Raw genomic sequence first — 27,199 nt, forward strand, 5'->3', positions numbered from 1 at the left:
TCCTGTACTCAGCTTTCAAATTCGACCATCAATGGGCATAATATCCCCCTCCCTCACAGGTTGGTCATTGAGCCTCCCCACTCTGCATGTGCTCACAGTCATTTCTTCCCAAAGGGCATTTTCAATTTCCAGCGCTGTGAAAGGTGACAGTGAGTCCTCTCCCAGCTCTGTGAAAGGTGACAGTGAGTCCTCTCCCAGCTCTGTGAAAGGTGACAGTGAGTCCTCTCCGAGCGCTGTGCAAGGTGACAGTGAGTCCTCTCCCAGCACTGTGGAAGGTGACAGTGAGTCCTCTCCCAGCGCTGTGCAAGGTGACAGTGAGTCCTCTCCCAGCACTGTGCAAGGTGACAGTGACTCCTCTCCCAGCACTGTGGAAGGTGACAGTGAGTCCTCTCCCAGCGCTGTGGAAGGTGACAGTGAGTCCTCTCCCAGCGCTATGGAAGGTGACAGTGAGTCCTCTCCCAGCGCTGTGGAAGGTGACAGTGAGTCCTCTCCCAGCGCTGTGGAAGGTGACAGTGAGTCCTCTCCCAGCGCTGTGTAAGGTGACAGTGAGTCCTCTCCCAGCGCTGTGCAAGGTGACAGTGAGTCCTCTCCCAGCGCTGTGCAAGGTGACAGTGACTCCTCTCCCAGCGCTGTGGAAGGTGACAGTGAGTCCTCTCCCAGCGCTGTGCAAGGTGACAGTGACTCCTCTCCCAGCACTGTGGAAGGTGACAGTGAGTCCTCTCCCAGTGCTGTGCAAGGTGACAGTGAGTCCTCTCCCAGCACTGTGGAAGGTGACAGTGAGTCCTCTCCCAGCGCTGTGGAACGTGACAGTGAGTCCTCTCCCAGCACTGTGGAACGTGACAGTGAGTCCTCTCCCAGCACTGTGGAAGGTGACAGTGAGTCCTCTCCCAGCACTGTGGAAGGTGACAGTGAGTCCTCTCCCAGCACTGTGCAAGGTGACAGTGAGTCCTCTCCCAGCACTGTGCAAGGTGACAGTGAGCCCTCTCCCAGCACTGTGCAAGGTGACAGTGAGCCCTCTCCCAGCACTGTGCAAGGCGACAGTGAGTCCACTCCCAGCGCCTTGGAAGGTGGCAGTGAGTCCTCTCCCAGCACTGTGGAAGGTGACAGTGAATACTCTCCCAGCACTCTGAAAGGTGACAGTGAATACTCTCCCAGCAATGTGAAAGGTGTCAGTGGGTCCTCTCCCAGCTCTGTGGAAGGTGACAGTGAGTCCTCTCCCAGCACTGTGGAAGGGGACAGTGAGTCCTCTCCCAGCACTGTGGAAGGGGACAGTGAGTCCTCTCTCTGCACTGTGGAAGGGGACAGTGAGTCCTCTCCCAGCTCTGTGCAAGGTGACAGTGAGTCCACTTCCAGCGCCTTGGACGGTGACAGTGGATCCTCTCCCAGCTCTGGAAGGTGACAATGAGTCCTCTCCCACCGCTGTGCAAGCTGTCAGTGGGTCCTCACCCAGCTCTAGAAGGTGACAGTGAGTCCTCTCTCAGCGATGTGGAAGGTGACAGTGAGTCCGCTCCCAGCACTGTGGAAGGTGACAGTGAGTCAATAGACAATAGACAATAGGCAATAGGTGCAGGAGTAGGCCATTCAGCCCTTCGAGCCTGCACCGCCATTCAATATGATCATGGTTGATCATTCCTAATCAGTATCCTCTTCCTGCCTTATCTCCATAACCCTTGATTCCACTATCCTTGAGAGCTCTATCCAACTCTTTGTTAAATGAATCCAGAGACTGGGCCTCCACTGCCCGCTGGGGCAGAGCATTCCACACAGCCACCACTCTCTGCGTGAAGAAGTTTCTCCTCATCCCTGTCCTAAATGGTCTACCCCGTATTTTTAAGCTGTGTCCTCTGGTTCGGCACTCACCCATCAGCGGAAACATGTTTCCTGCTGCCAGAGTGTCCAATCCTTTCATAATCTTATATGTCTCAATCAGATCTCCTCTCAGTCTTCTAATCTCAAGGGTATACAAGCCCAGTCGCTTCAGTCTTTCAGCGTAAGTTTATCCCGCCATTCCAGGAATTGACCTTGTGAACCTACGCTGCACTCCCTCAATAGCCAGAATGTCTTTCCTCAAATTTGGAGACCAGAACTGCACACAGTACTCCACGTGTGGTCTCACCAGGGCCCTGTACAGCTGCAGAAGCACCTTTTTGCTTCTATACTCAATCCCTCTTGTTATGAAGGCCAGCATGGTATTGGCTTTCTTCACTACCTGCTGTACCTGCATGCTTGCCTTCATTGACTGGTGTACAAGAACACCCAGATCTCTCTGTACTGCCCCTTTACCTAAATTGATTCCATTGAGGTAGTAATCTGCCTTCCTGTTCTTGCCACGAAAGTGGATAACCATACATTTATCCACATTAAACTGCATCTGCCATGCATCTGCCCACTCACCTAACTTGTCCAGGTCAAGACCTGTAATCTCCTAACATCCTCATCACATTTCACCCTGCCACCCAGCTTTGTATCATCAGCAAATTTGCTAATGTTATTGCTGATACCATCTTCTATATCATTAACATATATTGTAAAAAGCTGCGGTCCCAGCACGGATCCCTGCGGTACTCCACTGGTCACTGCCTGCCATTCCGAAATGGAGCCATTTATCACTAGTCTTTTGTTTCCTATCAGCCAACCAATTTTCAATCCAATCTAGTACTTTGCCCCCAACACCATGTGCCCTAATTTTACTCACTAACCTCCTATGTGGGACTTTATCAAAAGCTTTCTGAAAGTCCAGGTACACTACATCTACTGGATCTCCCTCGTCCATCTTCAGAGTTACATCCTCAAAAAATTCCAGAAGATTAGTCAAGCATGATTTCCCCTTCATAAATCCATGCTGACTCTGACCTATCCTGTTACTACTATCCAGATGTGCCGTAATTTCATCCTTTATAATAGACTCCAGCATCTTTCCCACCACTGAGGTCAGACTAACTGGTCTATAATTTCCTGCTTTCTCTCTCCCACCTTTCTTAAAAAGTGGTATAACATTAGCCATCCTCCAATCCTCAGGAACCGACCCGAATCTGTCGAACTCTGGAAAATAATCACTAACACATCCACGATTTCCCGAGCCACCTCCTTCAATACCCTGGGATGTAGACCATCAGGCCCCGGAGACTTATCAACCTTCAGACCCAACAGTCTCTCCAACGCCAAATCCTGGCAAATATAAATTCCCTTAAGTTCAGGTCCTTCAGCCACTGTTACCTCAGGGAGATTGCTTGTGTCTTCCCCAGTAAACACAGATATGAAATACCCATTTAATTCCTCTGCCATTTCTTTGTTCCCTGTAATATATTCCCCTGTTTCTGTCTTCAAGGGCCCAATTTTAGTCCTAACCATTTTTGTGCCTTGCACATACCTAAAAAAATTTACCTTCGTACCTCATTTTTCCTCTGCGTATTTCCTTCTTAGTAATCCTCTGTTGCTCTTTAAAAGCTTCCCAGTCCTCAGTTTTCCCACTTATCTTTGCTATGTTATACTTTTTCTCTTTTTAACTTTATATGTTTCTTAACTTCCCTTGTTAGCCATGGCCGCCCATGCCTCCTCCTGGGATCTTTCTTCCTTTTAGGAATGAACTGATCCTGCAACTTCTGCATTATACACAGAAATATCTGCCATTGTTACTCCACGGTCATCCCTGCTAAGGTATTGCACCATTGAACTTTGGCCAGCTCCTCCCTCATAGATCCATAGTTCCTTTTATTCAACAGAAGTACTGTCACTTCCGACTGTACCCTCTCCCTCTCAAATTGCAGATTGAAGCTTAATGTATTATGGTCACTACTTCCCAATGGCTCCTTCACTTCGAGGTCTCTGACCAATTCTGGTTCGTTACACTATACCAGATCCAGAATTGTCTTCTCCCTGATCGGCTCCAGCACCAGCTGCTCTAAGAATCCATCTCTGAGGCACTCCACAAAGTCTCTTTCTTGAGGTCCAACACCATCCTGATTCTCCCAGTCTACCTGCATGTAAAAATGCCCCAAAGCAACAGTCTTTGTGACAGGCCAATTTCAGCTCCTGATTCAACTTACATCTGACATCCAGACTACTGTTTGGGGGCCTGTAGATGACTCCCAAGAGGGTCTTTTTACCCTTAGAATTTCTCAGCTCTATCCACACTGACTCTACATCCCTTGACTCTAGGCCCCCCCCTCCCCGTGCAAGGGACTGAATATCCTCCCTTACCAACAAGGCCACCCCACCCCCTCTGCCCGTCAGTCTGTCCTTACGAAAGCACGTGTAACCTTGAATATTCATTTCCCAGGCCCTGTCCACTTGAAGCCACAACTCAGTTATCCCCACAATATCGTCTCTGCCAAATTCCAAAAGAGCCTTAAGATCACCCATCTTATGTCTAATGCTTCGTGCATTCATGTATAGTATATTTAATTTGTTACTGCTCTCACCCTTCCCATGAACCCCTATTTCACTCGACCCTTAGAGCATGATCTCTTTCCGAGTTTTCTGCCTCACAAAATATACCCCAGTGATCCAAGAACTTAAATCCTTGCTTCCTGCACCAGTTCCCCAGCCACACGTTCAAGTCCATGATCTCCCTGTTTCTGGCCACACCAGCCCGAGGAACTGGAAGCAAACCGGAGATAACCACCTTGGATGTCCTGCTTTTCAGCCTTCTTCCTAGTTCTCCGAAATCTCGCTGGAGTATGTTCCTCCTCTTCTTCCCGACATCATTTGTGCTGACATGCACCAGCACCTCTGGCTCTTCACCCTTGTCCTTGAGGATTTCCTGCACTCTGTCTGCGATGTCTTTCACCCTGGCACCAGGAAGGCAACACACCATCCTTAAATTCCGTCTGCTGCCACAAAAACCCCAGTCAGTTCCTGTCATGATGGAGTCCCCTATTACCACAGCTCTGTGCGATGTCTGACTCTTCCGCTCTGCCTCTGTGCCAACTTTTGATTGACAGACCTGGCTGCCTTGCGAACTGGCAGTGTCATCAGTCTCTACTGTTTCCAAAAGCTTCAACTTGTTCCTGACAGGTACTTCTCCCGGCGTCTCTTGCACCTGTCTCCTCTCTGCCTTCCTCATCGTCTGCACTCTTCTGCTCTCTTCTGGCATGATTGGTGTAATAACCTTGCTGAAGGTCTTGTCCAGAAAGATCTCGTTCTCTCAGATGAGCCGAAGGTCCTCGAGTTCTTTCATCAGCGCTGCAATATGCTCGGTCAATAGCTGAATGTGCACACACTTTCCACACATATACGAGCCAGACACACCAGAGTCGTTGACCTCTCACATCAAGCATGGAGCGCACTGAACCAGCTGGGCAGTCATGTCTTCACCCTCTTCAATCAACCTCCTTGTCAAAGACTCCTGAGCTGAAGCCTCACTCTTTGATCCAAAGGTCCTTAGACCCTCTTTTTGTGGCAAGTCTGTGGACTCTTAATTTAGGTTAGAGGAGAAGGGAGGGAGGGAGACTCTACTTTGTAGGACCTGGGGTTTAGAACATACCCACTCTAATAGCGATCACTTACCTTCCCGAGCAGCTTTGCGCTCCGCCTGAACTTCCGCCCAGCTCCCGCCGCTCTCTGCTGCTCCCAGCGATGTGGAAGGTGACAGTGAGTCCTCTCTCTGCGCTGTGGAAGGTGACAGTGAGTCCTCTCCCAGCACTTGGAAGGTGACAGTGAGTTCTCTCCCCGCACTGTGGAAGGTGACAGTGAGCCCTCTCCCAGCTCTGTGGAAGGTGACAGTGAGTCCTCTCCCCGCACTGTGTAAGGTGACAGTGAGTCCTCTCCCCGCACTGTGTAAGGTGACAGTGAGTCCTCTCCCCGCACTGTGGAAGGTGACAGTGAGCCCTCTCCCAGCTCTGTGGAAGGTGACAGTGAGTCCTCTCCCCGCACTGTGGAAGGTGACAGTGAGTCCTCTCCCAGCTCTGTGGAAGGTGACAGTGAGTCCTCTCCCCGCACTGTGGAAGGTGACAGTGAGTCCTCTCCCAGCACTGTGTAAGGTGACAGTGAGTCCTCTCTCTGCGCTGTGGAAGGTGACAGTGAGTCCTCTCCCAGCACTGTGTAAGGTGACAGTGAGTCCTCTCTCTGCGCTGTGGAAGGTGACAGTGAGTCCTCTCCCGGCACTGTGGAAGGGGACAGTGATTCCTCTCCCAGCGCTGTGGAAGGGGACAGTGAGTCCTCTCTCAGCTCTGTGGAAGGTGACCGTGAGTCCTCTCCCAGCGCCTTGGAAGGTGACAGTGAGTCCTCTCTCTGCGCTGTGGCAGGTGACAGTGAGTCCTCTCCCAGCACTGTGGAAGGTGACAGTGAGTCCTCTCCCAGCACTGTGGAAGGTGACAGTGAGAAGGTGACAGTGAGTCCTCTCTCTGCGCTGTGGAACGTGACAGTGAGTCCTCTCCCAGCACTGTGGAAGGTGACTGTGAGTCCTCTTCCAGCACTGTGGAAGGTGAGAGTGAGTCCACTCCCAGCTCTGGAAGGTGACAGTGAGTCCTCTACCAGCGCTGTGCAAGGTGACAGTGAGTCCTCTCCCCGCACTGTGGAAAGTGACAGTGAGTCCTCTCCCAGCACTGTGGAAGGTGACAGTGAGTCCTCTCCCAGCACTGTGGAAGGTGACAGTGAGTCCTCTCCCAGCTCTGTGGAAAGTGACAGTGAGTCCTCTCCCAGCACTGTGTAAGGTGACAGTGAGTCCTCTCCAACCAGTGGCTTACAATCTCAGCTTGAATGTTTTGGGAGTGCTCACAGACATCCAGATCTCCTGGTAGTACCAGCTATAAACCCATGGGCTTCGTACGTCCTGAGTTCCCCACCTGACCTGTCTACATGTACCTGTGTCTCTCCATCTTCTGCACCTAGCCCCTGTTAAATGAGATGACCATACCAGCTTTGAGCATACATGATCTGCCTCTTGAAGTGAGGGTACTTTTGAGTATGGATGTAGCCTTCTCCCACATGGTCCTCTTCCCAGTCGTGCTTTACCATACCCCTCCCTTTGCAGAAACTGTTGGCCTTCATTCACGATTGTCACCTCCTTTCCACAACCCAACCCAAGCCTGTCGCTCTCTGAATCTCAGATGTCCACCCCTGGGATGGAGGACTGCTGAGCAGAAAGGCCAGCTGCCTGGTTTTGTGACTGCTGTAATTGCTACGGGGAACAAGAAAATGGCAGACAAGTTATACAGATATTTTGAACCAGTCTTTTTTCTGGAAAATACTACGCTCATCTCATTTATGATCAAGAGTATGGAGAGGAATTAAGTACCATACCAAAGACAAGACTAATAGTATCAGACAAACTAACGGGGCTAAAGGCAGTTAAATCCTCTAGCCCTGATGGCTTGAACCATAGAGATAGTGGATGTATTGTGTGTAAGTTTCCCAAATGATTGGATTCTGGAAAAGTACCAGAGGATTGGTAAACTGCTCAGATACCTTTTCAAAAAGCGAGAAAAGCAAGAGGAGAGTAATTACAGGCTAATACACCTAACATCTATTGTTGGAAAAATATTGGAATAAATTATAAAGGAAGTAAAAGCAGAACATTTTGAAAATCATAATCTAATCAAGCAAAGTCAGGTGGCTTTGAGAAACAGCAATCCTGTCTGACTAATTTATTTCAGTTTTTGAATAAGTCTCAACCAAAATGGATAGAGTGGAATCAGTAGATGTCTTGTATTTGGACTTCAACAAGGAACCTCACAAAAGTCATCAGCTAACAGCCCATGGGGTTGGAAGTAGATATTGGTGTGGATGTGAATTGGCTCATAGGCAGGAAGCAGCAAGTGGGGATAAGAGTTTTTAGTTCAGGTTAGTGACCTGAGACCAGTAGGGTTTCGCAGGGATCAGTGCTGTCAAATGTTTACAATATACATTAATGACTGGGAGGAAGAGTGAATGCACTGTCGCCAAATTTACAGATAGCACAAAAGTAGGTGGAAAGGCAGGATGCAAACAGTTTACAGAAATATTAATAGATTAAACCGGCAAAAAGTGTAAGCAAATGCTGTATATTGTGGGAAAATGAGAAGTTGTTCATTTTAGAAGGGACAACAAAATAGCAGAAAATTATTCAAGTAGAGAATAATTGCAAAAAACTGCAACACAAAGGAACTTGGGGGTATTTGTGCACGAAATGCAGAAAGCTAACACACAGGTGCAGCAGGAATGCTAATGGAATATTCATCCCTTATTTCAAGGGGTTGGAATAGAAGAGTGGGGAAGTCTTACTGCAACTGTACAAGGTTCTAGTGAGACTACATACGGAGTATTGTGGGCACTTTTGGTCCCCTTATCATTTATGTTATTATATTATTATTGAAAGACATTATTTCATTGAATGTGGTTCAGAGAAAATTCCTAAGATGATCCTCAATATGGACGGATTATTTTATGAGCAAAGGTTAAACCGGTTGGGATTGTACTTATTGAAATTTAAAAGAATGAGAGGTGATCTCAATGAAACAGATAGGATTCTTAAAGGGCTTGATGGGGTAAATGTTGAAAAGATGTTTTCCGTCATGGGAGAGTCGAAGATCAGAGGGCATAGTCTCAGAATAAAGACGCGCCCATTTAAGACTGAAATGAATAAAAATTTCTTCAGAGGGTTGAGAGTCATTGCCACAGACCGTGTATATTTAAGGCTGTGATAGTTTGATTCTAAATCTGTAGGGGAGTCAAAGGTTTGGAGAAATGACAGCAAAGTGCTCATGAGGAATGTTGGATCAGCCATGGTCCTATTGAATGGTGGAGCCTGGCTTGAGGGGACAAACGGTCTACTCCTGTTCCTATTTAGATTAGATTAGATTCCCTACAGTATGGAAACAAGCCATTCGGCCCAACAAGTCCACACTGACGCTCCGAAGAGTAACCACCCAGACCTATTGCCCTACACTATATTCCCCCCTGACTAAAGCACATAACACTACGGGCAATTTAGCATGGTTAATTCACCTGACCTGCACATCTTTGGATTGTGGGAGGAAACAGGAACACCCAGAGGAAACCCACGCAGACATGGGAGAATTGCAAACTCCACATAGACAGTTGCCCGAGGCTGGAATTGAACCCGGGTCCCTGGCATTGTGAGCCAACAGTGCTAATCACTGAGCCACCGTGCCGCCTCTCTTATGGTTTATAGGAAGGGAGAGAACTGGAGCTGTGTTATCCAGAGCATCTAGTTAAAAAATGCAGAGCAAAGTGCTCTGAACATCAGAGATGGTGAAACTTGAACTTACTTTGCTGACAGATACTTTGGATTTACTGACTGACAAGGTTCTATAAAACAGTGGGCTACAGAGATAGTGAATGCACTGATTGTGATTTACAAAAATTCTAGATTCTGGAATGCTCCTAGCAGATTGGAAGTTAGCAAATAAGACACTTATTCAAGAAAGGGGAGAGTGAGAGGATAACACTATAGACCGGCTTACCATTCAGGGATATGCTAGAATCTATTATCAAGAAAGCGGTTTCAAGGCACTTAGGAAATCATATGATTTGGGAGCGTCGCCGTGGATTTATGTAAGGAAAATCCATTTTTTTTGCGGATATAACTAATACATGAGATAAATGGGAACCAATGAATGTAATATATTTGGATTTTTAGAAGATATTTGACAAGATACAGCTCAAAAAATAGTTTGCGGAAGATAAGCATTTTTGAAGATGGGGATAATATCTTAAATTAGATACAGGATTGACTAAAGAATAGAAAACAATTGAAATAATCATGGTTATTTCAGGTTGGCACATTGTTAATGGTGGGGAACACTAGGATCAGTGCTGGAATCTCAGCAATTTATATTCCATATTAATAACTCGCATGAAGCAATCAAATAAAACATACTCAGGTTTGTTTCTGAGTGCTAGGCTGTTATATGAATCTGCAAAGATCTATAGATGGGCATTTGGGAGGCAAATAGAGTGTAATGCGTGGACTGGAAGGATATTCATTTTGGTAAGATGAATAGAAAAGCAGAATAATTTTAAATTGTGACAAAGTATTATATGTTGGTGTTCAGAGGGATTTGCGTGAGTTTATACATGAAACACAACATTAGCATAAAGGAACAGCAAGTAATTAGGAAGGTCTTTATTGTAGGGAGTGTGGAGTCCAACATTGAGGAAATCTTGCTGTTATAGTGATTGCACACTGGACTACTGTGTACAACATTACTCCTTTTACTGAAGAAAAGATATCCATTGTAAGTCTATTGGACAGAGATGTTGGGATGTTAAGAGTGTAATAGCATTGTAGCTGGATGGCATTAATAGGAAAACTCTTCTATATATCTGATTGCACAATCAAGTTTTAAGACAGAATTACCTCTTTCGGAGCCATGAGATCTCCATGCTATAAGTGAACTGGAGATGTATTGAAATGCGTGTTCACCCAGGATGGGGTGTAATAAAATTTCACTTGATTGATTTCTGGTATGAAAGAGAACTGCCATATGAGGAGTGCTCGAGTACAGCAGGCCGATACTTGCTTTGGTTTAGAACAATGGGAGGTAAATCATATTCGATTCCAACATCTTTGAATGGTGTAATTTCTAAGAGGCTGGAGAGTCAAGAAGAAAGGTGCTTTATTTCAAGATAAGGGATCAGTTAGGACTGAAAAGAGGAATTTCTGCACTCTGGTTTGTGAGTCTTTGGAATTTGCTGCTGTGGAAAGTTATGAATACTCGTGGTTGGAAAAAATTAAAGGGTATGCTTTTGGACACTAAAGGAACTCTGGGATTATAGGGTAAGAAGAAGTGATGGTGAGGTGAAAGGACATGTATGATCTCATTGAGCAGGCTCAACAGGTGAATGGCCTATTCATGGTCCTGTCTCTTGTCTTACTTTCTTCTCTTGCGTGGCTTTCTTCTCTTGCGTGGCTAGCCTCCTTATATTGCTTGGAGAAGAGTATGTTAGGAAAATAACAAAATAACTTGTAAAGTGTAAAACCCAGCATCATATGCTCGGTTCTGTGAGTTATACACTGTCAGTGTTTAACAGGATAATTGCTGCTTTTGTTTTGAATCAGCTCCACCACGATTGCTGGAATTGCCTCTGCTGTCCTCCTGTTCATCATTATCGTTGGGATTCTGGTTTGTTGTTTCTTGTGTTCCTGCTGTTACCTGTACCGTCGGCGACAACAGATGAGGCTCCCCTTCACAGGTCAGTGAGCCAACCCAGATATAACCTCATAGTTCAATCAATCAGTCAAACAGACACCGAATGAACACAGAAAGCTCTGGTAACCTCTGTGGAGAAAGAAATAGCAGTTCATTGCCTCAATCTTCTGATTAAGTAAAGGGGATAGGCTGCCAGGTGGGTGAAAAGATAATTTGCCAGGAGAGTGAAGGGTACAGGTGTCAGATGAGTGAAGTGGTAGGATGCCCAGGTGGTTGATGTTGAGAGGCTCCAGGCAAATGGGAATAAGGGGGTGGGGTTATACTTGTTGACAGTGGGTGCAGGGAGTGTAAGCTGCCAGCTGAATATGGGATAAGGGTACTGGTGCACTGTGGGACCAAGGGGTTGGTTGGAACATTGGACTGTGTGTCTGAGAGGACCAGGAGTCTGTGATGGGGAGGGGTGTTAGTCAGGGGAGTTACTGGTGAATCCAGGGGTGGGGAATGTGACAACTCCTAAGTCACTCAGGAGCTTAAGCAGGTTTTTATCTTCTAACCTGCCTTGGATAACTATTCAGACTGGTCAGTGCAAACCTTCTAAACTCTCCAACTAACTTTTCTAGAAGGTTCCATAGTTCAGCTAATCCCAACTGGATATCTCAACTGACTGATAATTTCCATGGAGTCAGCTGCATGAGGAACATCCTTATGATCCTAATGCACAACTCAATCTTCTACTCTGCTACTAGACCCAACGTACCCTCCCCTTCCACAACAAACCACCCTGATTCCCCATACATGACCCAACTCCACCTACCACAACTCAACCTGAATTCTGCCGACCTCAGACTGCAGCACCCCGTTGTCAACCCAACCCGAATCTCTATCTGCCAACATCTCAACCGGATGCACTCCCTCCCCACTCACCAGAACACAACCAGATCGCACCCACATAACACAGCGCAACTCAATCTCCCTCCTCCACAACCCAACCCGACCTCCTCCCCTCAAAATGCACCCTGACCTGTCTTATCACAACCTAACCGAACACCCAGCTCACTCACCTGACAACCCCCATGACATGATTACTCCTACAACAAACCCCCAAAACTAATTTGGCTACCCCTGATAATGACCGAACCTATACAGACTTCCAATCCCTGACTATCTTCTTAGCCTACCCAAAAACTCACTTTGACCTAGCTTGACCCCTATCTCTGGCCTGACCTCTCTCCCTGGCTTGATTCCCCTCCCTCGCCTGATTCCTGTCCCCAGCCTGACCCCCTCCCCAGCCTCTCCCCTTTTCTAACTCCTCTCCCAAACCTAACCCTTGCCCACAGCCTAGCCCCTCTTCAGCGTGCCTATGCCCTCTCCTGATGTGATTTCCCCCCACCCGCAAGTAGACTATCCCCTTCCTGAGCTGACTAACCTCACCGAGATAACTTACCCCCTCCCGAGCTAACTGCCATCTCCCTCCACAAGTTAACTGCTTCCCTCCCCAAGCTAACAAGACTCTCCCTGAGCTGCCTATCTCCCTTCTCAAGTTAACTATTTCCCTTCCTAGATCTAACTACTACTCCTTGAGCTGACTCGCTCCCTCCACAAGCTAATCGCTTCCTTCCCCAAGCTAACTACCCCTCCCTGAGCTGACCAACTCCCTCCATGTGCTAACTACCCTTTGCCCAAACTAACTGCCCCCTCCCTGACTTGGCTACCCTCCTTCCTGAGCTAAGTACCGTCTTCCTGAATACTGGGTGGCGGTGTGAACTGTGAGGAGGATGCAGAGATGCTTCAATGTAATTTGGACAAATTGAGTGAATGTGCAAATGCATGGCAGATGCAGATAAATGTGAGATTATCCACTTTGGAGGCAAAAAAAAGGAAGGGAGATTATTTTCTGAATGGCAGTAAGTTGGGAAAGGAGTGATGCAAGATGACTCGTACACCAGTCACTGAAAGTAAGCATACAGGAGCAGCAGGTGATGAAGAAGGCAAACAGTGAGAGGATTCGACTACAGGAGCAGGGATAGCTGATTGACAGTTATACTGGGCCTCGATAAGTGTACACCTGCAATATTGTGTGCAGTTCTGGTCTGCGTATTTGAAGAAAGATTTTCTTGCTGTACAGTCAAGGTTTACCAGACAGATACATGGGATGGCAGGACCTATGGCTGAAGCCACGGTGGATTATTTAGGACAATTTTCACTGGGGTTTAGAAGAATGAGGGGCATTCTCAGAAATCTATAAAATTCTCACAGCACTAGACAGGATGAATGCAGGATCGGTGCTCCTGATGACACTGGAGTCCCAAACAAGAGGTCTCAGTTTAAGGATATTGAGTCAGCCATTTAGAAATGAGATAAGAAATGTCTTCACCCAGGAAGTGGAGAGTCTCCAGAATTCTCTACCACAGAAAGCAATTGAAGCCAAAACATTGCATGTTTTCAAGGAGTTCGACATAGCTGTTAGGGCTAAAGGGAGCAAAGGGTATGGAGAGAAAGTGGGAACAGTGGACAGAAGGGACTGAGTTGTATGATTAGCCATGATTACATTGATTGGTGGTGCAAACTGAGGACTAAATGGCTTACTGCTGATCTGATTTTCTATTTTTTCATGACTAACCCTCTCCCAAGCTGACTATCCCTGAATCGACTATCCACTTGCCCACCAACATATTTTGTCCATCTCCCCCATCCTATGCACTTGCCCTACTCACTTCAGCCATCTCCCCCTTACCCACTTACTTATATACCCATTAACTCATGCAGATAATATCCCCTCAAACATTCAAAGGCTGGATCTTTAAGCTTAACATTCAGCAGCTAGCCATTAACAGGTCTTCCTGACCCGACTCCATTCTGGAAGAGTTCTCTGATAGATGCTGCATGTTTCTGTCACAGCTGGGATCGGAAGTTGCCGGGAAAATGTGCAGCACCATTGGGTCAGGAAACTTCTGACCACAATTTTAATCTGACCATCATTGGCATTACTCAGACAATTTTGGCCAATCACTCGTCTTCCTTTCAGATGCTGCCAGACGTGGCAGCTGCGTAAGATTTCTCTTGAAGCCATTTCTCAGTGAGCCAATCAGAACCATTCTTCCCAGAACAATGAGCCAATCAGAATCAAATTCCCAGGTCAGTGAGCAATCAGCGCTGAAAACAATAAACGCTGGAGGTCACAGCAGGTCAGGCAGCATCCATGGAGAGAGAGTAAGCTAACATTATCCTTCCAGATCAGTGAGCAATCAGAACCATCCTACACAGGTCAGTGAACCAATCAGAACCATCCTTCCCAAATTTGTGAACCAATCAGAATGTACAATCTGCTAGTGTATTCAGTACAGAAATTGGAAGAAAGAGCAAGTTGATGTGTGGCTGCAAAGTTAGAACAGGATGGAGGGGTTTAGATTCTGGTAACATTGGGACCAGTTCTTGGGAAGGTGGATCCTGCCAAGCTGCATGGCCAGGACCGGTATTGCAGTGGGAGCTTTGTTAGTGCTGCTTGGAAGGGTTATCAGCAGCTGAGCTCAAATGCAAATGAGAATAGAAGCTGAATAAGTCAAGAATGAATGAACAAGTGTAGAAGAGAAAGCAAAGATAAAAAAAAGGACAACAAAGGGATTGTTCAGTAATCAATGCAGTGAGTCTCATGAATCTGCCAGTTTGATTCAATAACACATACTTCATCATGCTGTAGAAAAGGGCTGGGATAGCTGCTCAATGTTCCTGGTTACCTTGTTTTCGGGCAAGTTAGACAGGGGGATGAGAAGGAGGGGGGAGGTTTGGCAAAACTGACAGGTGTAAATTGAGGAAGAATGATAGCTCAAAGGAGCATTAAGTGAGGCCACAAGGGTTTGAAAAGGGGCAGTTGTACTTAGATTAGATTACTTACAGTGTGGAAACAGGCCCTTCGGCCCAACAAGTCCACACCGCCCCGCTGAAGCGCAACCCACCCATACCCCTACATCTACCCCTTACCTAACACAACGGGCAATTTAGCATGGCCAATTTACCTGACCTGCACATTTTTGGACTGTGGGAGGAAACCGGAGCACCCGGAGGGAACCCACGCAGACACGGGGAGAATGTGAAAACTCCACACAGTCAGCCGCCTGAGGTGGGAATTGAACCCGGGTCTCTGGCGCTGTGAGGCAGCAGTGCTAACCACTGTGCCACCGTGCCGCCCACAAATACTGTTGAGTATTTACTATCGAGTCCCAAACAGTCAAAGGGAGACAAAAAAAGCAAACGTGTATACACTTGTTCATTCATTCTTGTCTTACATTTCCAGCTTGTATTCTCTTTTGCATTTGAGTTCAGCTTCTATTGTTTCTATATTTCACGTGCTAATATTAACTGAAATAAATTTAGTGTTACAAATACTTGATTTCATAAGTCATATGTTTTAGAAGATAACTTTCAGTTTTCAGAGTGGAATTTAAAGTCAAGATAAATAGAAAACTCTGGATTTGCTCCATATTTTGAAACTGTCAATGGTTCCCTCAATACAGGTAAGATCCTCTTAGCATCCACTCTGTTAATTGCACTCAGAATCCTATTTGTTTCATTGCAATCACCACTTATTCTACCTAACTCCAGTAAGCATTGTCCCAACCTCATCAACTTTTCCTCATAAGGCAAAACCTTCATCCCAGGAATCAGCTGAGTGAACTTTTCTGATCTGCTCCCAAAGCTTGTCTATCCCTCCTTAATAAGTAAGGTGACCAGAACTGTACATTGTACTCTAGGTGCAGTCTCAACAATGCCTTGTACAGTTGTTGCATACAACCACACCATAAGACCATAAGATTTAGGAGAAGAATTAGGTCATTTGGTCCATTGAGTCTGCTCCACTATTTGATCACAGCTGATATGTTTCTTAACACAATTCTCCTGCCTTCTCCCCATAACCCTTGAACCCCTTATTTATTAAGAACCTATCTATCTCTGTCTTAATGAAATCAATAGCTTGGCCTCCACAGCTCTCTGCAGCAATGAGTTCCACAGATTAACCACCCACTGACTGAAGAAATTCCTCCTCATCTCAGTTCTAAAGGGTTGTCCCTTCACTCTCAGGCTGTGCCTTTGGGTCCTAGTCTCTCCCTCTAGTGGAAGCATCTTCTGCATGTCCACTCTATTTAGGCCTCTCAGTATTCTGTAGTTTCAGTCAGTCCCACCCTCATCCTTCTAAACTCCATCGACTACAGACCCAGAGCGTTATGAACCACTCCTCACCTTCTGCATCCTTCATCTGTGGGATCATTCTTGTAAATCTCCTCTTGACCCCTCCAAAACCAGCACATCTCTTCTTAGATATGTGGCCCAAAACTGCTCACAAGTTAGGAGCAGGAGTAGGTGATTCGATCCCTTGAGATTGTTCCACTATTCATTACAATCATGACTGATCTGATTGTGGCCTTAACTCCACTTTCCTACCTTCCCTCAGTAATGTTAGATTCCCTGTAATTGAAGAACATATCTACCTCCAACTTAAAAGTATTCAATGATCCCTCTACCGCTGTCTGGAAAAGTGAGTTCCACAGACTTTTCTTCCTCTGAGAAGAAGCGTATCATCTTCATCTTAAATGGGTGACACCATATTTTTAAATTGTGCCCTTTAGTTCTAGCCTCTACAACTAGAGAAATATCCTTTTAGCATCCCGACTGTAAAATGCCCCTCACAAACATAAATAAGATCACCTCTTTATGCTTCTAAACTCCAAACGATACAGCGCCAGTCTGTTCAAGGCCATTAGATCTGGGGACCTCATCAGCCTTTAATCTATTAGTTCTCCTAGTGCCTATGCTCTAATAATTCTTGGGATGGTTACTGTCTCTACCACAGTGAAGACAGATATAGAATATTTGACTGCCATTTTTTTGTTTCCTTTTATCAATTCCAAAGTCCCATCCTCTACTGGACTAATGCTGACTTAAAATTCGTTTTGAACCTTGTACTGTCTGTTTTTGTACTTCTTGGTAGTTTTCTCTCATCATCACATTTCTCCCATTTTACTTACCTTTTAGTCACTCTTTTCTGTTGCTAAAAGGTGTCCAATGTTCTGGCCTAATACCACTAACCTCTGCAACTTTGTTCACCTTTTATTTCAATTTGCTATCACTCTTAGCTTTCTTAGATAGCTACAGATGGGCATTCCTTCTGCTAGATTTTTTTTCTTTCTCAGTGGGATACATGTTTGTTGAGAGTGAAGAATTGTCTCCTTAAATGTCTGTCACAGCTTCTCTATCATCTTCCGTTTTAACCTATGCTCCAATTCCACTTTAGCTAACTCTATCTTCGCACATTTTTAGTTAATTTTTGTTGTTATTGATGCTGTCTCAAACTGAATATAAAACTTCACCATGTTACTCACCGTTCCCTCGAGGACCCATTATTGCAAGGTCTAGAATTAATTCTATCTCATTACATATTACATCTTCACTCCCATTTAAGATGGAGATGATAAGTTTTTTAATTGAGGAAGGAAAGTCTGCGGAACTCACTTGATAAAGATGGGACATTGAATTCTTTTAAGTGGGAGGTAGATAGATTCTTCATTTACAGTTCATTGCTATAAACTATTAGGTTGCAGAATGATCTAAGAAATTGTCCTTAACGTACACTATGAGTCCATCGTCCAAGTCTTGATTTGTTTAATTGATATGAAGATTAAAGTTACCCACAATTATTGCACTATTTGAAGTGACCATCAGGTTAAACCATCATGAGTCATCTCTGTCTAATGAGAGATGTTGCCCAGGTTGGAGGGTTTGAGCTACAGGCAGAAGCTGAATAGGCTGGGGCTATTTTCTCCAGAGTCTTAGAGGGGGAGGGGTGACCTTAATGAGGTTTATAAAATCATGAGGGGCATGGGTAGGGTGAATAGTCAAGATTTTTTCCCCAGGATAGGGGAGTCCAAAACTAGAGGGCATAAGTTTAAGGTGAGAGGGCAATGATGTAAAAGGGCAGTGATTTCACCCAGAGGGTGGTGTGTGTATGAAACAAGCTGCCAGCAGGGATGGTGGAGATGGGTACAATTATAACATTTAAAAGGCATCTGGATGGGTATAGGAATAGGAAGGGTTTGGAGGGGTTATGGTCCAAATGCTGACAAATGGGATAGATTAATTTAGGATATCTGCTCAACATGTATAAATTGGACTGAAGGGTCTGTTCTCATGCTGTATATTGCTGAGATTGTGTGTGATGAGTGTCAGTTATATGTGAGTAATGTGTGTGAGAAAATACAATTGTGTGTTGTGTAATAGTCAGTATAATTGTGATTATTTGTTCTAGGTCAAAGGGAGGTGACACGCAGTTTCCCAATGCAGCCAGCCAATCCATCTAACATGCCCTCAGGTGCATACCCTCCGTATCCAACAGCTCCTGCCTACGGTGTTCCAGGTAATTTTGAATTAATATAAGCAATGCGCTCCCATTCTTTCGCTTATTTAAAATGCATCAAATATCCCAGTTCTGATGGAATATTATTGATTAAAAATTTTTATTTTGTTTCTCTCTCCACAGTTGCTGCCAGATCTTCTGATCTCCAGCATTTGTAGGATTTTGTTTTTGAGTTGAAGTGAACCATGGTTGAATCTAACATTACAGAATGAAGAGGGAGACTGGGATTGAGACAGGCGTGGGCAGCTTTCTAGTTGCTGTTATAGTCAAGGTCCACAGTGGTTGTCTCCCTGCGAGAGCACACTGTTCAGCTTTCACTGCATGTACAACTCAACAAGCAAAATTCAGAGTGAGAAATATTTGATATTTTGAGTTCCACTAGAAGTACTGTAACAAGTTCATTTTGTCTGAACGGCCTGAGCTTATTATTTTTTATTCTAATTTTTGTAATATCAGGTTCAACTTTTTTCATTTTGTCAAGAAAAAATATATTGTGGATGCTGGACAAAAGCAAAACAGAGAATGCTGGAGAAACTCAGGAGCGTCTGTGGAGAGCAAAACGAAATTAATGTTTCAGATCAATGACTTTTCATCAGAACTGGGAAAACTCAGAGATATCCTAGTGTGAAAGCCAGAGCAGGTTAAATAAGTGGAAAATAGACCGATGAGAAATGTAAAGGAACTAGGGTTTGAATCTTAAGATTTTCTGGCGAAGTGCGAGATGCATTGAGTTTTTTTGAGGGATTCTCGCTGCAGGCACCATAAAATTTTAGAATCATAGAATCACACAGCATAGAAATAGGCCCTTCAGCCAGCCACCATGGCTATGCCAATCAACGAGAATCAAACTATACTAATCCACCTTACCTGCACTTCATCCATAGTCAGTAATGCCCTGGCATTTTAAGAGCTCATCCAATACTACTTAAATGTTGCGGGAGTACCTGCCTTAACTACCCTCTCAGGCAGCACATTCCATATTTCTCGCATCCTCTGAGTGAAAACATTTTATTCTCAGATCTTCTGTAAGCCATTTACTTCCCACCTTAAACTTAAGCAATCTGGTCTTAGTCATGTCTGCCATGGGGAAAAGATTCTCAAAATCTACTCTGTCTGTTATAATTTTGTATACCTCAGTTAGATCATAGAATCCCTGCAGTGTGGAAAGAAGCCATTCAGCCCATTAGGTTAGCAGTGATCCTATGAACAGCATCCCACCCAAACCAGTCCCCTACCCTTTCCCTGTAACCCTGTATTTAGCATGGCTAACCCACCGATCTTTCACATCCCTAGTCACTATGGATGATTCAGCACCTAACCTGCACATCTTCAGACTGTGAAAGGAAACTGTAGCACCTGGCAGAAACCATGCAGACACAGGGAGAACATACAAACGTTCCAAATTTTGCTAACCTTTTTAAAATTGCTACAAACTAAGTGATGGATTCACCATCGTGCTGATTGTGTTTATGGAATCTGAACATTTCAGCAGTCCCAGTTTTGGTGAAAAATGATTCTGTAGGATTCACTCTAGTTTTGAAGTTTTGGAACTTGGCTTCTCTGGCTATAATAGTCTCCCCAGAAGGTTAAACATCATTCCCTTCATAATGCACAGGAACACAGGGACAACCATATCAGCTTCAGTTTTGCTATCTTTCACAAGATAATGGAATCTCTCTGTGTTGGGATTCCAGCTCTGTATTTTCAGCAAACAGTCCAACAGTGCCAAAATTTCTCACCATTTCTGTTTTTTACAGAAGTGACAAGTATAGTGCCATGTACAACAAAAATGTTATGTTGGTAATATATTTCTGGGTCAACATCTCTAGCTGAAGACTTTGTGTAGGGTACTTGTTATTCACAGTGTTTCTTCAGGACAGAGCATATGGTGAGCTTCTGTACGGTTAATCTCTTTCCTGGGGTGCTTTTTTTCCCCCTCACTATCTGCGTCTGATGTCTTTTGATAGCTTTTCTCCTTTTAATCAAAGTGTCTGTGCAGATTTTCAATGCTAGTTGCCAATGTGCTCTGTAGTGTAAGTCTGTATGGCTGCACGTGAATACCAGTATGATCATGAGGAGATGGCAACTATCAGATGCTAATGTCTGTGGACAAGGGATGTGTGTGGCTGATGCCCATGGATCGTGCCCTGAGGTGATGGTTGATTTGAGCAACTCATGGTGAGCTGAATTCACCAGTTACCCGGTCTGACTTGCAGCTCAGGAATTCTTGATGTCTGGCTTGTTTGGCATGATAGAAAACTGAATATTAATTGGGTGGATTAAGAGTGGCTCGGTGGTTAGCACTGCTGTCTCATATGCCAGGGACCCAGGTTTGATTCCACTCTTGGGTGATTGTCTGTGGGGAGTTTACACACCCTCCTTGTGTCTGCGGGGGCTTTCTCTGAGTGCTCCAATTTCTTCCCACAGTCAAAGGATGTGCAGGTTAGGTGAATTGACCATGCCAAATTCCCCAAAGTATCCAGGGATGTGGTAGATGAGGTGGATTAGCCATGGGATTTGCAAGGTTACAGGGATAGGGTGGGGGGTCTGGGTGATTTGTTCTTTATAGGGTCGGTGTGGACTCGATGGACCGAATGGTCTGCTGCCACACTGTAGCGATTCTATAATTCAATAATTCTACAAATTGCAGCTTTAACAAGGTGTTTAAGATGCTACAGTTCCCTTTAATTGGCAATTTTCTGCTGCCTAGTAAGAACCTCACCTCACTGTTTGGTCCAAATATAAAATGTACAGCAAGTTTCTCCTGCCATTGCAATGGGCTGTGCAGACTCCTCGCACGATTTTGCTACAAATCTCACAATAGCCCACGCCCCAAAAGATTCCATCTAAGATGTGTATTTAGAAAAGATGAGGGCGGCACGGTGGCACAGTGGTTGGCACTGCTGCCTCACAGTGCCAGAAACCCGGGTTCAATTCCCGCCTCAGGCAACTGTGTGGAGTTTGCACATTCTCCCCGTGTCTGCGTGGGTTTCCTTCGGGTGCTCCGGTTTCCTCCCACAGTCCAAAGATGTGCAGGTCAGGTGAAATGGCCATGCTAAATTGTCCGTAGTGTTAGGTAAGGGGTAAATGTGGGGTTATGGGTGGGTTGCGCTTCGGCGGGTCCGTGTGGACTTGTTAGGCCGAAGGGCCTGTTTCCACACTGTAAGTAATCTAATCTAATCTAATCTAATGCAGAACGGAGAATAGCTGAAAAAGAGAGAAAAATAAAAACTGATAAATAGAGAGCAATCAAATAAGGGTAGGTGTTCTAGTCTGAAAATGTTCATCTCAAATCTGGGAGTTTGAAAAATGCCAAATCAGAACACAAAGTGCAGTTCCTCAAACCTCACTGAAGTTTCTCTGGAACCCTGCCACAGGGCCCAGGACAGAGACAGATCTCAGAATGAGAGCAAGTTGGAGTTTAAAATGAGCAGCAACTTGAAAGTGTAAAATCAGACTGAATTGCAGACTGAATGGAGCTGTCTGGAGCCTTAACCACCCTACCCTCTCACATGCCTGGCATCTACCACCCTCAGCCCTCAAATACTAATCTTACACACTTCTCTCCTTGTCAAAAAGGCTTTGGACCTCTAAACCCCCGGATATTGCAGTCAGTGTGGTATAAAGGTCTTTGTCCTCCAGTGTTATTCCTACACTGGATGTGCTGGAAGGCTTCTTGAATAGTACTTGACGTTTGATGGAATCAGATTTGGAGTTTCAGGGAATAATAGATAAAAATAAATGCAGTGACAGTCCTGAGTGTGAGCTTGGAAAGTTGGTGAGCGAGGGAATGCGATGCAGTGAGGGAGAAAGTCAATTCTAAGTAACTGGCAGATTAAACACTAAAAACATTAGCACCACAATGTAGCAGAGTGGTGAGTGAGGCAAAAAATACAGAGATTTTGAAAAGCTTCAGAGGAGAGACAAAGTGATGATGGGGGAGAGAGATGGCTGAGATGACAGAGAGCGCAACAAGAACGGAGTCAGGATGTGAGGTAAAAAGGAGCAGGAGCGGTGTAGTGAGACAGGATGCGAAGAAACCAACAAGACTGGCAGAGGTGAGTGGCAAGTGGAGAGGTAGAAGGAAGGGATAGAGTGGTGAGATGGAATAGAGAGAGAACAACAAGATGGAAGAGAGCAGCAAGTGGAAGGAAGGAGAGAATAGCAAGATGGTAGAAATGGAGAGAGTGGTGAGGGGGTAGAGATCTATGAGAGAGGAAACAGAGTGGCAAGAGGGGTGAAAGAAAAGACTTAAAGTGTAGCAAGTGGCTGGGGCGAAGGGATTCTGGACACGAGTGTAGTGAAGAGTGGGGGGAGTGGTGAGAGGGAAGGTAAAAGGGTGACAGAAAGGGGACAGAATCATTGACAAACTGGGATAGAGAGAAAGGGGAGGGAGAAAGAATGGTGAAAGCAGAAAGAAAGGAGAAAGATGGCAACAGAAAGGGAGAGGGCAGTGAGGGAAGGAAATGGAAGAGTGCACTGAGAAAGGAAAGTATGCTTGTGAGAACATGAGAAAGAGAGGAGTACGGGAGATTTATGAGGTGGATGGAGCTATCCACTTGAAGATTTAGACATTGCAGCAAATGGGTAGATGATTGGTTGCTGAATATTTTGTCACATCTGTAATTTATTATTAATTCCGAGGAAGGAACGTGATATCACTGTTATAAGTTGAGTATTTATTGTAAGGGTTGTGTACAAATAGCTAGATTGAATTACTGCTTCTTAAAGAAGGAGTATGAACAGAAATCTCTTAATTATTAAGTTTATAGCAGATGGAAAGGAACTGATTGAGAATGGCTGAGTAATTCCACATTCCAGTCTCCAGTTCTCAGGGTCGGTTAGCTCAGTTGGTTGGATGGTTGGTTTGCAAAGCAGTGTGATGCCAACAACATGGATTCAATTCCCATCATTGGCTGAGGTTACCATAAAGGACTCTCATTCTGAACCACTCCCTTCACTTGAGGTATGGTGGGTCTCAGGTTAAATCACCACCAGTTGTCTCTCTCTCTCTCTACTGAGAGAGCAGCCCTATGGGCTGGTAATTCTATGGTGACACACAAAAAAGTAAATAATCCAAAAGGAAGCTTAATGCCTGGCAGGAAAGCTTGGCTGCATGGAACGCCTATATCCACTCGATTGATTTATTTATTGTCATGTTACCTAGGTACAGTGAAAAACTCTGTTTATGAGTAGTGCAGTCAGATCATAAGCAAGGACATACAGATCATAGAGTGAAAAAAGACTAGACAGAAGCACACCAAGTTACCTTGCCCAAGGCGTGTGCTAGGCAAAATCAGCATTATTTGAAGTTAGAGAATACATTCAGCAGTCTAATAACAGCAGGGAAGAAGGTGTTCTCGAATCTACTGGTGTGAGTGTGTGTGTGTGTGTGTAGGAGTGTGTGTGTGTGCGTGTGTGTGTGTACCTTCTGCCTTATGGAAGAAGCACTGCCGGGGTGCAATGGGTCGTTGATAATGTTCACAGCCTTTCCGTGGCAGCAGGCCATAGAGATGGAGTCCCTGTTTGGCAGGTTGGCTTCCGTGATGATCTGGGCCATACACACGACCTTGTGCAGTTTTCTTTTACTGTCCTGGGCACAGCAATTGCCATACCAGGCTGTTTCCGGACAGTATGCTTTCAATGGTGCAATTGGAATCGTTGGTGAGGGACCTTGTGGATGATGTTGGCATCATAAATGGAATCCATGGATGGAAGGTTGGCTTCCGTGATGGTGTTGGGCTGAGAGGGCCCTTGTGGACAAACCTGAGGGAAAGAAAACAAGTCGACAAACAAAGGTTGAAGTACAAAAGAAAACCTAAGAACAGATGGTGTGCAGAAAGAGAGCAGGAAATCCAGTAACTTATGAATCTACACAGAATCTACACAGCCACAATGTGTGTAGATTCTTTAGTGCAGTCAGAGAGTCATAAAGTTGTATAGCAAGGAAACAAACTCTTTGGTCCAACTCGTCCATGCCGACCAGATATCTTATATTAATCTGGTCCCATTTGCCAGCATTTGGCCAATATCTGTCTAAATCCTTCCTATTCATACACCCGTCCAGATGCCTTTTAAATGCTGTAATTGTATCAACCTCCACCAGTTCCACTGGAAGCTCATTCCAAAAGTGTACCACGCTCTGTGTGAAAAAGTTGCTCCGTGAAGTCCCTTTTAAATTTTTCAGCTCTCCCCTTAAACTTAAGTCCTCCAGTTTTGGACATCACTACCCTGGGAAGAAAATCTTGGCTATTCACCGTATCCATGCCCCTCATGATTTTATGGCCACCCCTCAGCCTCTGACACTCCAGGGAAAGTAGCCCCAGCCTATTCAGCCTCACCCTATAACTCAAACCCTCCATCCTGGCAACATCCTTGTAAATCTTTTCTGAACCCTTTCAAGTTTCTCAACATCTTTCCTATAGTAGGGAGACCAGTATTCCAGTAATGGCCTAGTCAATGTCCTGTACAGCCGTAACATGACCTCCCAACTCCTATACTCATTGCACTGACCAATAAAGACAAGCATATCAAATGCCTCCTTCACCACCTGTCTACCTGTGACACCACTTTCAAGGAACTATGAACCTGCACTGCAAGGTCTCTTTGTTTGGGAACACTCCTCAGGATCTTACCAGTAAGTGTATAAGTACTGCCCTGATTTGCCATACCAAAATGTAGCACTTCACATTTGTCTAGATTAAATTCCAACTGCTACTCTTTGTCCATTGGCCCATCTGTCTATTATACTACCAATTTTGGTATCATCTGCAAATTACTTAACATACTTCCTATATTCACATCCAAATCATTTATATCAAGACAAAAAGCAGTCGACCCAGCACCGATCCTGCAGCACATCGCTGGTCACAAGCCTCCAGTCCGAAGAGCAATCCTTCACCACCACACTCTGTCTCCTACTTTTTAGCCAATTTTGTAATCCAAATGTATCCAATTTTGTTCTCCCTATATTGCTTATGATCTAACCTATTAACCATTCTACCATGTGGAATCTTATCAGATGCCTTACTGAAGTCCATATACACAAAGTTCACCACTCTGCCATCATCACTTCTTCAAAAAAAACTCAATCAGGTTAGTGAGACATGAATTCCCACAGACAAAGCAATGTTGACTATCCCTAATCCAGACCATCCATGGCACAAGCATCTCAGGAATTACCTGCCAACAGCTGAGAACTGATTAGGGCTCATCAAGGACAGAGAGGCTGTCAGTGTTAATTGAGCATTGAGAATCTCCTCTAACAAACCTCAGTCCTTGATGTGAGTGTCCTTGACCATATCCTATAGCATGCTTCCTGCCTCCATCTCAGCATAACCCCAGCCCCACCCGCGATTGAAAAGGCCACTCAGGCAGCTGAGAACCAACAAAGCCACCAGAACAGGCAGACTAAGCAAAGACATGCCAGAGAATTCCTAGAGGCCTGGCACTCCAACCACAACGCCATAAACAAACACATAGATCTACATACCATCTATCAACCTCTCAGAAAACAAACAGGAAATGACATCACCACAAACCCCAGGAACCCCATCCAGGAGAAAGATATAAATAGAAAGCAGGAGACAACAGTTTTGCTTCACTTGGAGGTCGCCACTAATGGTGTTACCTAGCCAGGTAATGAAACGTCTGGATATCAAACCTACAGCTCAGCGAGCAAATCTACACCCTAAACCTCAACCTGAGCTACAAACCTTCACAAACCTTGCAGAACAGACAGACTCCCTGCTGAGCTACTGAAATACAGTAGAACAGCTCTCTTGGCACATGACCTCATCTGGAAGAAGGAGAACAGACCAGCAGTTCTTCAATGTCCTGTTATTGTGACAATCTTCGAGAAAGGAGAGAAGGCTGATTATGGGAACACCCGAGGAGTCTCTCTGCTGTCAACCTCAGGGAAGGTCATTGCAAAAATCTTCCTCCATCACCTCCCAGACGCTGAAGTGCTGCTCCCAGAGTCTCAATGTAGATTCCATCCATCCAGAGGCTCAATGGACATGCTCTTCACAGCAAGCAAAGTACTAGAAAAGTGCAAAGAGCAGCGGCAACCTCTACGCATGGCCTTATTCGACTTCATAGATGTCTGAGACCCTATCAGCTGGGGTGGATTATGAAATGTCCTCCTCAGATTTAGCTGGCCATTGAAATTCATTACCAGCCTCTGTTTACTGCTGGACAATGTGTGAGCTGTGATCCAGACCAGTGGACCCACCACTGACCCAACTTGAGTGCATATGGTGTCAAGCGAGGCTATGTCATCACTCCACCATTTTTCTTGATTTTCCTTGCTGCAACCCCGCACCCAATATCCATGAAGTTTCCCACTGGAATGGAGCATCTCAACAGGATGACCAAGATCACGCCTAAACTCTGCCTCAAGCTGCAATATGCCGATAAGACTTAACTGTGCACCAACTCAGAACTCTAGCTGCAGTCCATCATCAATGCATGCATGGAGGCAAATAAGAGAATGAAGTCAAAGCTCATCTTATCAACCTAATCCCACCATGCAAGACTAGCATCCCAACAGTCAAGGTTCACAAGGAGGTACTGGAGAAATGTGGATTAATTCCCACACTTGAGGAACATCCTCTCAAAGAGGACAAATGTCAGCGATGAAGTTCAGCATTGACTCCTTTAGTTCTTAGCAATATAGAGGTCAAACATAACAGCAAAAAGT

The 27,199-nt window shown here is 45.1% G+C and overlaps 1 protein-coding gene across 1 annotated transcript in view; it reads left to right on the plus strand.

Moving 5' to 3' along the window:
* shisa4 (shisa family member 4) overlaps positions 1-27,199 on the plus strand; it is a 70,796-nt gene that overhangs the window by 26,347 nt on the left and 17,250 nt on the right. The window contains exons 3-4 of the mRNA XM_072563509.1: positions 11,003-11,136; positions 18,391-18,498. Coding sequence (XP_072419610.1) covers positions 11,003-11,136; positions 18,391-18,498 — 242 coding nt within the window. The remainder of the gene's footprint in view (positions 1-11,002; positions 11,137-18,390; positions 18,499-27,199) is intronic.

The sequence above is a fragment of the Chiloscyllium punctatum genome, chromosome 45 (genome assembly GCF_047496795.1).
Source record: "Chiloscyllium punctatum isolate Juve2018m chromosome 45, sChiPun1.3, whole genome shotgun sequence".
Classification (NCBI taxonomy): domain Eukaryota; kingdom Metazoa; phylum Chordata; class Chondrichthyes; order Orectolobiformes; family Hemiscylliidae; genus Chiloscyllium; species Chiloscyllium punctatum.